Source organism: Paroedura picta, chromosome 17 (assembly GCF_049243985.1).
Source record: "Paroedura picta isolate Pp20150507F chromosome 17, Ppicta_v3.0, whole genome shotgun sequence".
Classification (NCBI taxonomy): domain Eukaryota; kingdom Metazoa; phylum Chordata; class Lepidosauria; order Squamata; family Gekkonidae; genus Paroedura; species Paroedura picta.
In genome coordinates, this window is record NC_135385.1 from 20,128,426 (window position 1) to 20,142,021 (window position 13,596).

At 53.6% G+C, this 13,596-nt stretch overlaps 3 protein-coding genes across 4 annotated transcripts in view; 2 read left to right on the top strand and 1 right to left on the bottom strand.

Annotated features, from left to right (window-relative positions):
• DNAAF8 (dynein axonemal assembly factor 8) overlaps positions 1-65 on the bottom strand; it is a 55,829-nt gene extending 55,764 nt beyond the window's left edge. The window contains exon 1 of the mRNA XM_077316577.1: positions 44-65. The gene's annotated coding sequence lies outside the window, so the exon portion shown is untranslated. The remainder of the gene's footprint in view (positions 1-43) is intronic.
• Positions 66-232: 167 nt separating this feature from the next.
• On the top strand, positions 233-12,690 carry ANKS3 (ankyrin repeat and sterile alpha motif domain containing 3). Of its 2 annotated transcripts, XM_077316981.1 has the most exons (17): positions 233-322; positions 1,884-2,059; positions 2,434-2,632; positions 3,328-3,449; positions 4,180-4,261; positions 5,461-5,596; positions 6,155-6,313; positions 6,756-6,884; positions 7,696-7,817; positions 7,987-8,148; positions 8,415-8,557; positions 9,436-9,577; positions 9,802-9,974; positions 10,825-10,910; positions 11,316-11,399; positions 11,820-11,914; positions 12,548-12,690. In XM_077316981.1, exons 2-16 carry the CDS (start codon positions 1,890-1,892, stop codon positions 11,900-11,902), a joined length of 1,992 nt encoding a protein of 663 aa, XP_077173096.1. In that variant the 5' UTR covers positions 233-322; positions 1,884-1,889; the 3' UTR covers positions 11,903-11,914; positions 12,548-12,690. The 2 variants fall into 2 exon arrangements, with proteins under 2 accessions (XP_077173096.1, XP_077173097.1); XM_077316982.1 differs by lacking the exons at positions 3,328-3,449; positions 4,180-4,261.
• CLUAP1 (clusterin associated protein 1) overlaps positions 12,560-13,596 on the top strand; it is a 58,087-nt gene continuing 57,050 nt past the window's right edge. The window contains exon 1 of the mRNA XM_077316985.1: positions 12,560-12,690. The gene's annotated coding sequence lies outside the window, so the exon portion shown is untranslated. The remainder of the gene's footprint in view (positions 12,691-13,596) is intronic.

Consider the following 13,596-nt stretch of genomic DNA (forward strand, 5'->3'; position numbering starts at 1 on the left):
GAAACTATCCCGCGGCAAAGCCTATGAAATGTTTTTATAACACCTTTTGTCTTACTGCCCTTCCAGGACCTGAGCCGCGCCACCTGCTTACGCTCTCGTGATTTCGTCGACCGCCTCGTTCCGCGGCAGGCTGGATCTTTGCTTCTGATTGGCTGGTTTAAGGACGCGCCCTGCAGGGTGCGCTGGGAATTGTAGTTTTCACGGTCACACGGCGGGATGAGCGGCATCCGCAGTCCCGGCATGCTGTGCGCGGCGGAAGTGGCGGCGTTCCTCGCTGGGGGTGAATTGAAGCGAGCAGGTGAGGACCGGCGAAGGATAGAAGGTAGGAGCTTTTTTTGCTCGGTGCCCCGTGGGAAGCCTTGACCTTATGGGCCCCTCCTGCGAAGCTCCAGGCCCCTTAGAGGCAAAGAGATCCCGGACTGCGACGGTGAACTCTTAGCTTGGTTCTGCCGTTCGATACAGCGAGTTCGAGGACTCCCTGCACGCAGAAAGCTAGCATGTCAGGGACATGGATCAATAATACCCTTTTTTAATATATATATTCCGTCCTTCCTAGATAGCTCAGTGGCAGGTAACAGCCAGAGTGGAAGCAATCGAATTTTTGACGAACGAAAACTTTTTGTGCTCATTAGGCGACGGAATGGCATACAAGGCAGGCCAGGCATACAAGGAGAAAGTCGGTCGTGGATTAGTGTGCAGCATAATGACGATATTTGCCAGATACACAGGGCTTACAGGAATAACACACTGGGGTCCCGTAAGGTCTGTGTATCTGTTAAGCATCTTCATTAAGTTGTGTATTTACCTTTTCTTTAAGTCTGTACTCTTTTGATCCTTGTTCCATTTTGTGTGAGGAAGAGTGCATGCACTTGTTAGCTCACACTTCAAATAAACCTTTGTTGGTCTTAAAGGTGTTATTATAATCAAGTTTTGTTGTGTTCGACTTTCTCCACATATACGTGGCCTGTCATTTTCCATTTTAGCATCTGACAAAGCGTGCTGCGCACATACCTTGAGCAAAACTTTGTTGCCCTTAAAGGTGCCGCTGGACTCAAAATTTGTTTTGCTGCTTTGGACCAATGTGGTTACCTACTTGAATTGAGGGGGGTAGATTGTTTTTCAGCCAGATGCAAATGCTGTTGTGATGCTGGTGTGATATTTTGTTCGTTTTAGAAACATGCTCGTTCTGCTAAAAAGGAGGAAGGGAGGTTGTGATCATAGCACCCCTGGGAGTTTTAGTCCATTCCCATGCCGGCACCTCACAAGAGAATCCTTATCCAGGGGCAGGAAGTCTTGAGTTGTGTGTTTGCTCTACCTTTGAAGCCAGTGTGCCCCAATAAGCAGTTTGTTGCAGAAGTGGAGCGCCTAAAGCCAAACTGTGGCTCTCCAGATGCCTGTGGACTACAATTCCCATGAGCTTTTGCTAGCACAGAAATCCGGAGAGCCACAGTTTGGCCACCCCTGACCTAAAGCATAAGCTGACTTCCTTTGCCCTCGGAGGTTCCCCCTTTCACTGTATTCTGTCCTTAGAGCCCCCCTCCCCATTGAAACAAATGGCAAAACCTGGTTAGGAAGTTGAACACAGCTTGGCATTGTGCTAAAGAGCAGCAGCCTCTAATATGGCAAGCCAGGTTTAATTTCCTCCTCCACATGTAGCCAGCTAGGTGACCTTGGGCTCTCCCAGCTCTCTGCCTCACCTACCTCACAAAGTGTATGCTGGGGGAGAGGAAGAGACTCCTTTGGGTATTGAAAAGCAGATTATAATACCCACTCTTCTATTGTCAGGATATTGGTCTGTCAAGGTCAGTATTGTTTATTCTTGCGGATTCTCTAGCAGGATCTTAGTCCCAAATTGCTGACTTGTTTCCTCTCCGCCCTGCCAGGCCACTATGTCAGAACTGAGCGACGAAGCCAGCGAGTCGGAGCTGCTGGACCGCAGCTTGTCCATGTGGCACGGGCTGGGCCCGGTGGCCGGCCACCAAGAGCTGGACGTCCCGCTGGACCTTCACACGGCTGCCTCTGTCGGCCAGCATGAGGTGGTGCGAGCTTGCATTCAGGGGTAAGGCGTGAAAACCTTGAGATGTGATCGTGTCCTTCTAAAATCTTCAGTACTTGTTTGGCACTGCTACTAAAGAGGGTCAGTGAGATTTAAAAAAAAATGGTAACCCCTGAGAAGTTGGTAGACAGAGTAGGTTAGAAAACCAACATATATTTAAAAGAACAAAAGTTGTGTAATAACCTTTCTTAGAAGCAATCCAAGGGACACAAAACAGCATTCTGCCTTTCAGGTTCCCCAGAATGGGGTAGATATCAGAAACAGAAAATGTTTTAAAAAGTTGTCTCTCTCTCAGATCAGAAATGTGCATATTGTCACAACCGATCAAGATGTGCTCCCCCTTGGGGGAAAATCTCATCCTGTCCTGTCCCTTCCAGCGGGAGCTTGGATCTGAATCAGCGGAACTGGGGGGGCTGGACCGCCCTGATGTACGCCTCGTACATTGGCCACGATGCCATAGTGCAGATGCTCCTGGAGGCTGGCGCAAACGTGAACGTCCCGACCCCGGAAGGGCAGACTCCGCTCATGCTGGCCTCTAGTTGTGGGAATGAAACTGTCGCCTACCTGCTGCTTCAGGTAGGGTCTCTGTGCCAGGAACCTGAAGAAAGGGGCAACATGTATGGCAAATATGGTAGATCTTTGCTGTTTGCAGCCACTGATACAAGAAGAAGAGTTGGTTCTTATATGCCGCTTTTCCCTACCCGAAGGAGGCTCAGAGCGGCTTACAGTCACCTTCCCTTTCCTCTCCCCACAACAGACACCCTGTGGGGTGGGTGAGGCTGAGACAGCCCTGATATCACTGCCCGGTCAGAACAGCTTTATCAGTGCTGTGTTGAGCCCAAGGTCACCCAGCTGGTTGCATGTGGGGGAGCATAGAATCGAACCTGGCATGCCAGATTAGAAGTCCACACTCCTAACCACTACACCAAACTGGCTCTCTACATTGCAACTCCCCTCGTCATTATGGTGCTGGAAGGAGCGCAGATCTTGCGAGTGGTTAGAATGCTAGAGCTGGAAGGTTATATCTGCATCCTGAACTGTATTGGTATCCGGCAGTGATCTTATTCCTGATTGTCAACACTCAAGACTTCAGTCAGAAGAGCATGATAAATAAACACGGACATGTGGAGGACCAGATACTGGCCCTCTTTGTCTCCCTCCCAGTGCAGCAAAGGGTTTCAGCAACGCAGTGTAGACCTGGCCATAAAACGACTGCTGTGGGATTGCGGGACGAGCAGGCCTTAATTGACGCTCTGCTGTTTCTTTCTCAGCAAGGTGCTGAGCTGGAGATGAAAGACATTCACGGCTGGACCGCCCTCTTCCACTGCACCAGTGCCGGCCATCAGCAGATGGTGAAGTTCTTGCTGGAGAGCGGAGCCAACGCCAACTGCAGGTGAGGGGGAAGCTTGAAAGCCTTGCTTGTCTGCCAGCGCTGGCGTAGCCACACCAAGGGAAAGGCACTCACAGGGAAGACGCCTTGTTTGCGTCAAAGACTGGCAGAAGCTCCCGTTCTGTTCCTTTTCATCAGTACTTTGTGGTCCTCTTTCTTGGTCCTCTTTCTCACTTTTTGCTACTCGTGTTCATTCATCTGCTCTGATTCCTTTTCTTGCCTCTCTCTGGGTCACGCTGAGGCCTTCCTTCAGAGCTCTCTGCAGTCATCCTTTCCTCCTGCGGCCCTCTTGTTGGTTGTCTTCCCTTCCCGGATTTAAACTCTGAGCTCTTCTGCTTCTCCCTGTCTGCTCGTGTCTTCCTGCAGTGCTGTTCTTTGTTCTTGGGACTCCCTTTCAGAATCCTCTCTCATTTTCTCCCCCAAAGTGTGTTTGAGAAGCAGCAGACTATTGCAAAGTCAAGAGCAAAAGCATCAACAACTCAAATCTAGACATTTTTGGCCAGTGATGGCACGTAGGCTGTGGTGTCTTCGTGATGGTCCCGTGAGACGAGCATTTGCACTTTGGCCTGTCTTATGTGAGTCATTTGGCTCACATCAGAAGCTGAACCCATGCGCTCCCCCAAACTGTGTTAAACCCAAGCGGGGTACCTCTCTCTGGCTGCGTGTGACCGCCGTGCGCTCCACGACCATCCGCCTCTTTTGACCCTGGGGCTGGTATCTTTTTGTTGTCCAGGGAGCCCCTCTGCGGATACAGCCCCCTGATGGAAGCGGCCGCTTCTGGCCACGAAATCATTGTCCAGTATCTCCTCAACCATGTAAGTGCCTCCTCGGTCACTTCCAGGCACCTTTGCCCCAGCCTCTGCATCTCTCTTTGCCACTAATATTTCTTATTCCGCTGTCAGACTCTGAGCTGGGTGGGGGGTCGGGGTAGAGACAGTTCACCCGCACTAACTTCTTTCTCCAATAACTTTCTGCTATCCCCCCCCCCTCTTTTTTTATTCTTCTTCATGCGCCGTCCTTTATTTTGGAAAGCTTTGAATGGAGCCGTTGGCTCTTTCTTTCAGCTAACAAGCCAAACTCGCCAAATTGCTTATAGCTCCCAATATATTGCACGTAATTACTTTTTCTATCATCTGGCATGTGTATACTATAAAGGGGGGGGGGAGCAGGGAGGCGGGCAGCACCCAGCAGCGTATCACGACAAAAAGTTGAAAATGCTGGGTGACAAGTCATATTTCTTTCCCAAATTCACAATGTATTTCGCCCTGCAGGCTTCTTCGGGGGGGGGAGCGGGGGGAGAGAGAATCTATAAAAACACAACTTTATCTTTAATAACTGTAATAGAAAGACCCTGTAACAAAATGTTTGCAAAATTATCTAAAGCAGCCTTAAAAAGACAGGATCAAAATCTATTACAATAGATATATAGTTGGCAATATACCATTTAAGAGAAATAAACTATACATTAGACTTGAAACAACCCCTAAAGATGTAGAATATATATGAAGTAAAATAATGGCCAGAACATGTGATCAGCGCTACAACGATCCACAAAAGCTGGATTCTTTTCAGTACAGAATGACACAACCGTTTTTCTACATTATTTTTCCTACATCATGCTACGGCCCTCATGGCTACGGCCCTCATGCAAAACGTGGCCAGGGTTGTTAGCCACAGCACATTCTGACGATTGCCCAAAGCCAGATGAGCCTGAACAGCACTCCATGCATGCTCTCTACCTTCTGAGATCTCAGGGCAGCACCTGCGATTCTCCCCTCTCCATTTTATCCTCGGTGCAGTGGTTACAAGCGGCGGCTTCTAATCTGGCAAGCCAGGTTCGATTCCCTCCTCCTCCACATGCAGCCCACAGGCTCACCACAGTCCTGACAGAGCTGTTCTGCCCGAGCAGTAATATCAGGGCTCTCTCGGCCTCACCCACCTCACAGGGTGTCTGTTGTGGGGAGAGGAAAGGGAAGGCAATTGTAAGCTGTCCTTGTGTGTTCCTTCCTGGCAGGGTGTGCGAGTGGACGTAAGAGACAGTACGGGGGCCACGGCACGCACCTTGGCCATGCAATACGGACACACCAAGATCGTCGGGCTGATCGACTTGCACACAGCCCCCGTGCCCAAGATCCTTTGCAGAGGCGCAGGTGACTGTAGACCCTTTTTCACGGCTCGTGGCGGGAGAGGAGGGGGGGAGAGTCCATTCCTCACTGCAGCAGGATCTGTGCCCTGCGTCCCGAATTCTCCAGGCTTTCCTTCCGTGACTTAGAGATCCCTCCCCTCCACCAGGATCCCCTTTCTTGAAGTCTATTTTCTCTATTGCGAGCGTGGCATTTGTTTAAAAGACCAGCATATTGTAAGTAAACCAACGATTTATGCTGAGTTATATTCCCGGGCTTAGCCAGGCTCAAGCCCTTCCGAGGTTTAACCAACTTCCCCTTAATAATCTGCACTGTGGTTGTAGAAGGATGTTACCTTCACAATTCTAGGTTCTCCTCTCTATTTAGAAAACCGGCTTTACTTAGTTCATGGTTAAGTCTTTGGCCAATGCCTGTCTTTTCAAGGTGGGAGGGGAGGATTGACAGTACGAGACTGTTTGGTGCTAAGAATTCCTGAACCTGGGCGAAAAATAAGCAAATGTAAGCCACTAAAACAAACCCCCATGGCTTCTCGGCCTGCTGATCGCTTCCCTTTCGGACCCCCAGGGAAATACGAAGACCTGAGCTCCTCGGATGAATCGTACTCCTCCCCGCAGAGGCAAAGGCCCGCCCGCAAGTCCAAGGGGCCCAGCATCCACGAAGGGCCCCACGCTCTGGCCAAGATAACAGCGGTCAGGATCGGAGGAAGGAACCCCTCGCGCTATGGTGAATCGCGGCTCCACCTCCCGTCCCTCTCGGCCCTGGGATGACGCACTGCTGTGTTATGGGGCATCTGGGTCTGTGTGAACAAGCCAGTGCAAGGGGGCAGCTGGAGTGGCATTCCTGAGTCTGGGGAGTGGGGTGATTTGGGGTCAGACAGGCTTTCTTTTTCACTGGGTCTGCCTTTCGGAGTTATTGTGAGGGCAGATTTGGAGGGGCCGGGTGGGTTAGTAGCACCATGCCTTCCCCTGAACACCTTTGGGAAAGGCAAGGGGTGAAACCCCCTGCGTTGCTCCGTTGCGGCCCCAGCTTTCTGGGAAAAGCGGCTTACTGCGTGCTCCGCCGGTCGATCGTCAGCGCTACGTCGTAGGCTTGTTTCTCAGCACCCTGGCGTTCTGTTCCTTGGTTCACCTCCCTTTTCTTCTCCCCGCCTTGGTTTCCCACACAGAGCAGGTCCCTCCAGAAGGCTACGTGACCTTCAGTGACGAAGGAAGCTGCGCCGAAGGGGGAGACCTCCGGTACAGAGACGTCACCTCGCCCATCAACGAGCGGGACGTGGAGAGCAGCGGCAGCCGAGGTACGGCTCTTGGAGGGGGGAGGGAGGGAGGGAGGCCACACCATTGTCCCCCCCCACCAAACCAGCCTGCTGTTCTAGACAATCTGACTTTCCCTTCTGGGCTTTCTGGCCCAGAGACACCCCGCCCCCCAAAGAGTGCCTCAACATCCTGGTAGGAGGAAAGGGACTTCTCTGTCCTTCACAGCAGTGGAGTCAATTTCGAATAACGTATCTGAGAGGTTCCAATCGGTAGGCGCCCCAAGGCATTTCTGTACAGCAGTGCCGTGCTTCTCCTTGTGGCCTGGGGGCCCTGCTTTATTTCACGGGATAACAGCATCCACGGGCGTGGAGCTTGCTGCCTTACTCCAGAGAGGGTTGTCTTGGAGACGCCAATTCCTGCCGGCTTCCCCCTCCTGCCGCAAACCACCAGGACAGAAAAACCGGGCGGTCATAGCTTAATCATAATAATGGTGATGATGATGTGACCTCATTCCTGACCTGGGTAACCCGGTCACATCTCACCTGGGAAGGTTTGCGCTGCCTAGTATTTGGATGGGAGACCTCGGCGGACTGCCAGGCTCCTGACGCAGACAAACCACTGCTGAATGTCTCTTGCCTTGAAAATCCTACTAGGATGCTGTAGGTCAACCATGGCTTCCCCCAAACTTTGCACAATGCCAGAAATCTGTTGGGCAGAAATAATTTTTAAAATGTGCGAGCAACTTGATCCCTTGTCTCTGGATCTCTCCCTTCTGTAGGCTGGGAGGTGGGGAGGTCAGCAATGAGCTGAGAGGGGGAGAACCTCACTGTCGCTTCCCTTCTCTCCCTCCAGAAGAGTACTCCTCCGTCGCCAATCACTTGGCCCCGCTCCGGACGCCTTCCACCAGCAGCAGCTGCGAAAGCCTGCCCAAAGCGGCCGGGATCGGCAGCGAGGGCTCCGTGGAGAGCAACGAGGTGGGCGCTGTCGGAAAGGGAAAGGAGCTCGGCGGTCCAAACTTGCCTTCCCAGACCCATTCCCAGGCCGGGCCCTCTGGTTGAGCTCTTAAGATTCTACCCGACCGGAACATGGTTCCGTGCCTTTCCCTTGCTCGGGGCTCAATTCTTCTTCCTCTGTATTTTGCAGGATTCTGACCACGCCGGCAAACTCTCCCAGCGGAAACAGGCCAAGAGCTACACAAGGGCGAAGAACGATAACCACGGCAGCCGCGGATCTCACAGGCCCAGGGCATCTAGTCAGCACTGCGGGGGCCCAAAGCCCGAAGCACCGTCTAACCCCGGATCCCAGGTAAACACAGCGGGATGGCTAGAAAAGGAGCCAGCGTGTGGACGCAAGCCACCACGCTATTAGAAGCAAGTTGCAGCTTGCTCTGCAGGGTGGGTGTGGTGGGTAGCAGGCTGCCAACCCCCTCCCCCTCCCTCCCCCCTCCAGTCCTTCTGTTTGGGTGCTGCAGAACGTGGCACAGCCCTCCTTGCGTTGGAGAAGCGATGCCAGTGTTTCAGTCAGCAAGCCCCCTCCAGCATTGAGTCTTAGCATTTGCTCACCTCTCTTAGTGCACTGCCCCGCGCCAGGACCTGGCCACCTTCTTGGAGCAGATCGGCTGCCTGAAGTACCTGCCCGTGTTTGAGGAGCAGGACGTCGACCTGCGCATTTTCCTGACGCTAACGGAGAGCGACCTGAAGGAGATCGGCGTCACGTGAGTCGGCCGCCCCACTCGCCCCTGCGCTCCTGAAGGAGGCTTTGCAGGCTGAATCCCCTTTTCCCTGAATGTCGTAGCTTGGGCTGTGCTAGGGCTATTTATCTGCCTGCCCCATCCGATCACAGCTGCGGGGCAGCTTCCGGGGCCTTTGGCTGGGGTGCGCTCACCTACGAGGCGGAATTTATTTTCCGTGGTTGTAGCGTAGTCAGTAAATCTAGGATTGTCTGGCAGCCTGGAGATTGGACTCTTTTAACGTTCTCCAGGAGGTGAGCTTAGAATCGCATCCCCCCCTCCCCCAAGATGGAATATGCTACTGCATGTCCTGGGATATTTCCCTGCCTCCGGAACATTGTAGTCCACCATTTGTGGGTTGTAGAACAGCTTTCTCCATGGCGACATAGAGAAATGCTGGATGTTTTGGGCTCCATTATGCCTTATGAGGACGATTATAAACAGTGGTCTCCGTAGCATATAATGGAGCATGGATCCAGGGGCATCTCTTGGGCAGGGCCTGCTTTGTGAGGTAGAGGCCTCTGTCTCTGGCAGATTATTTTCTGGATGTTTTTTCAGCTCCGATTAGCCCACCCTTACTTGGCCGCCACCACACTTTTGACAAAGTGGATAGGACCATCATATGGCAGGGTTTCCCATGGCTGCATTAATTAGGAGGATTAGGAAGACTGATAAACACTCAGGCTTTTCTTAATCAGTGTGCGGTTCCATCCCCCCTTCCATTCTTCCCACAAAGGGCAAGGAGGGAAGCAGTTCTGCTTGGCTCCGCCTCCAGCAGCAGCCATTTTTACCTGTAGCTCCTCCTCTCGTGGCAGCCATTTTGGGGGTGGCGCTCTCAATCACTCTACTCCTTTCCCCTCCAGCCTCTTTGGACCGAAGAGGAAGATGACCTCTGCCATTGCCCGCTGGCACAGCAACGCGCGGCCATTGAGCGACGCCCTCGAGCTGGCCTACGCAGACCGCCTGGAGGCGGAAATGCAGGAGCTGGCCATTCAGCTGCACAAGGTGAGCCTCTCACCCTCGTGTATTCAGCCTGGTTCCACAAGTAAGGTGTAGGCAGAGGAAAGGGGCTCCCCGGGTCGGACCATCAAGACCCTCGATTCCGTGGGGTTGGGGAGGCCCCCCCTTTTCGCCGTCAAGTCAACTCGAAGGTCAGCCTGGAGTTCTCAGTGAGAACTGCCTCGCGCGGTGCCCGGCGGTACCGCTGACTCATGCCCACTGCCTTCCAGAGGTGCGAGGAGGCGGAATCGCTGAAGGGCCAAGTCTCCCAGGAGCAGGAGCTGCGCGCCGTGGCCGAGAGCTGCCTGATGGAGCGGGAGGTAGCCTGGAGCGAGGCCCAGGCGAAGCTGCGGGAGGTGCAGGCCGTGGCCCGGAACACTGGGGTCCTGCTAGAGCAGATGCGGTGAGCCCCCTGCCCCCCCCCCCGGTCCGGCCTCCTTTCTCTCCGCCCCCTTCCTTGCTAGCTCCTCCTTCCGCGTTGCGTTATCTGTTTGCGTGGAGAATCTGCCGTGGGAGAAATCCAGGCACCGGGCTGACTGTGGAACCTGGTGCCAGGGAATGGAGCCTGACTTCTGGGAATCCAGGATGAGCCCCCGGGTCCTCCTTGTGGGAATTAGTCAGGGATACAAGCCCAGAGCAAAACGGGGTTGCCGGCCACTGGAGAATCGCATCTTAGTTTTTTTGCTGGAAAGCCGCGCTTTCAGCACCTTTGAGGCCCCTCCAGGTAGTGGCGGCCACTCCAGTAAAGAAGGGAGCGTTCTCAGTGAACGACTCTAGATTTTTTTGTTTTAAATTAACACGAGCCTCTTATAAAAGAAGTGGGCTGGCCTTGAAAATACCCCCCTGGATCCCTGCTCTGTTATATGGGGGACCATTGTTTATAATCGTCCTCATTATAAGGTGTAACGGAGTCTGAAGATCCTGGGTTATTTCAGTGGACAGTTCACAGCGAGTGATTTCCCCACTTGGCAAAGTCTCCAATTTTGAGATGGGAATTTATTTCTGCGTAGCTGAAGTTTCCTTGGTGTGCAATGTTCATTTCTTTGCACCAGGGCAGCGGGGAGGGGGGGACCTGGAAGGGAAAGAGGCTCTTCCCTGGGAATTCTCCTCTCCCCTCCTCAGTTTCCATCCTAGTGAGGAGGTGGGAGCCTAGCCAGCGATCCCTCCAGAAGTATCTATGGCAGAGGCCCAGCTTCCAGACTTCTGTATGCTTTGGGGGTACCCCACTGACTGTATTTGCTTCCTCTTGGTAGGGCCTGCCAGGCAGAGCTGTCTTCTCGGTTGACTCGCAAACACACGGCTGGACGGCAGTCAGAGGCGAAAGCGCCCCGGGAAGCTGGTAAGTGGGAGGGAGGCATCTACCGTGGCAGAGAACAACTTCCCCCCTGAGTCCAGCCTCACTGCCTTGACACGTTTCCCTCCCCCTGGATGGCGAGTGCGGGGAGACGCCCTGCTTTCTTGCCTCGGAAGTGAAATGGCAAAGGTAGCTTCTTACCGCATCTTGATTCAGATTCGGCGAAGGGCCAGATGGAGTCGCTCTGGAGCCCAGGCTCAACCGGCACGCTTCCAGCTGGCCCTTCCCTGTTTGAAATCACTGTCCTGACCTCCCCCCTCCTACACACACACACACACACACACACACACACACACACACACACCCTTCCTTGCTTTTTCTCCTTGCTTGACACTGTATGGGCCAGTGGCTGATTGACCAAGGATTTTCTCTGCGCTTTTTTTCGTTTAGGTCCTGCAGAAGGGCCTTCCCCCTTGAAGGCCCTCAGCCTGCCAGAACTGTCGAGTCTCCTGGAAAATTGCGTGGGACAAATGGGTAAGGAGAATCGAATACTCTCACCCTCGATGGGGCCAGTTTGGTGTGGTCGTTCAGAGCGACGGCCTCTAATCCACAGAGCTGGGTTTGATACCTCACCCTCCTCCCCATGCAGCCAGCTAGGCGACCTTGGGCCGGTCAGAGTCCTGTTAGAGCTGTTCTCACAGAGCAGTTCTCTCAGGGCTCTCTCAGCTCCCCCTCGCAGGGTGTCTCTTGTGGGGAGAGGAAGGGAAAGGTGGTTGTCAGCCACTTTGGAGTTCCTTCAGCTAGTGCAAAAAACCCAGCTCTGTTTCTCCTTCCCTGGACGGCTCTGTGATAGGAGTAACGGCAGGGCACCCACCTGTGTTGATACCGCTTCTGGCTGCTAACGCCTCTGTCTGCCTGCCCAGTGGTGCTAACAGCTGGTCTGTCTGCCCCTAGGGAAAGCCCTTCAATCCATCAGCCACAATCTCGAGAGGCTTCAGAGTCCACCGAAGGGCAAGACGCCCCCGAAGCAGCCCTAGCAGCAGAGGCAGGTGAGTGGGAGAGGGGGGGAGGGGGGGTCAGGGCACACAGGTGCTCCCTGCACCCTCTGCTTGCCCTGCTGGGGAAAACCGGCACGATCAACATTAAAGGCACGTTTGCACCACTGTTTTTAAAAAAACCCTCGTGACCTTGTGAGCATCTGCACATCGGGATAAATGGGCAACTTTGAATCCCCCTTTTGAATTTAGGTGGGTCGCCATGTTTGTCTGTTGCGGTGGAAAAGGGCAAGAGAGTCCAGGAGCACCTTCAAGATGGACAAAATCATACCTGAAGAAGCAAGCTGGGACTCTTGCAAGCTCCTCCCTGTTGCAGGTGTTGTTTGTCTTGAAGGTGCTCCCGGGCTCTCCCTGCTTTCTGCCCCCATGTCTGAAAAAAACGAGCAAAGGACTCACAAAATATCCTCACCCGCTGCAGATTTTGCCACCCTTGACGGCGCTCCTTTTCTTGTTTTAAATTTGGGATGTAGACAAAGCCGCCTTGATCTCCTTGTAAAAAGGAGAGTGGGGGACTGTACCAAGTGGGTTCCGAACCGGTCTAAAATGTGCAGACGCCCCCTAAAAACTTGCCCTTACTGCACAGCACACTTGCCGGTGCATTGAAAGCCCCCCTGTTTTCCCTTGCAGGCGTTCTGACGTCGGGTGACTCTTCCACCTGGAAGCTGTGTTTGCCTTAGAACGGGAGCATGACAGCCGCTTGAGTGTCCGCCCCTGGCCAAGCGAGAGGTGGGCCGGGGAGGGCCTAGTCCCTCCGCCGAGGCAGAAGAGCCGTGAGTTGTTCCCTTTCGAAGCCGGAAACTCTGAGCCAGCAGCGGAAGTTGGTTTTGTGTTTCTCAGGAACTTGACGAACCGCCCGTTTTAGCAAGCGCGGGTCCGCTCTTTTTCCCGTCCCCGAGGGATGGTTGGAGCAGAGGACCCTCTGCCTCTAGGGGGACTCACCTTTCCTTGAGGCCTCCGTGAAGTGGGCAAATCCATCCTGCTGGTTTTGAAGCACAAATGGGAAGGCGGTCCGAGAACACAAGGGACTCGTGCGGATGCATTCCAGCTCTGTCCTCAACTCTGAGCTCGTTCTTGATTATGAGTTGAGCAGGATTCCTCCGTGGGTCTCTCCTAATCAGCTTTTGGGCCCTGTTCCCCACAGCCCCAATTCCGCGGTTGCTGACGTCTCCCAAAACAGAACTGCGTCTCTTCCTACCGGCTCGCCTCGGGGCGTCTAGCGTGGGACTGCACTCTCCGATAGCGTCTCGTTTCTGTTTTGCGGGATCCTCGGAGGAGCAGGAAATTGGGGAGGGCGGGTGGAGCTTCCCGCTTTTTCCAGAAGTGCTCGATTTGGCTTTGGGGCGTTTCGGGTTAATTGAGCGGCCTCCCCAACCCCGGCTGCCGTAGCGGAGGGCTCTCAAATGTTAATTAGCCAGGTCGGAAGAAGCGAACCTGCTGTGCCCTTCTTCCTTCGACAAAACCAAAAAGATTCTTACCAAGCTCGACATTGTTTGCTGTTGCACTCCTGGGAGTCGTTTCCTGTAAATTGTTTAGGCGTATCTCTCCTTCTCCCCCCCCCCCAATGAAATGTAATGAGGTCAACCTATTTACAAGCGTTGCTTTGGACAGGAGAGGGTGTAGCTCCTTACCTGGGGCCTGTATGCATGGGCCATCCTAGTTCCATGGTGCCCACACAA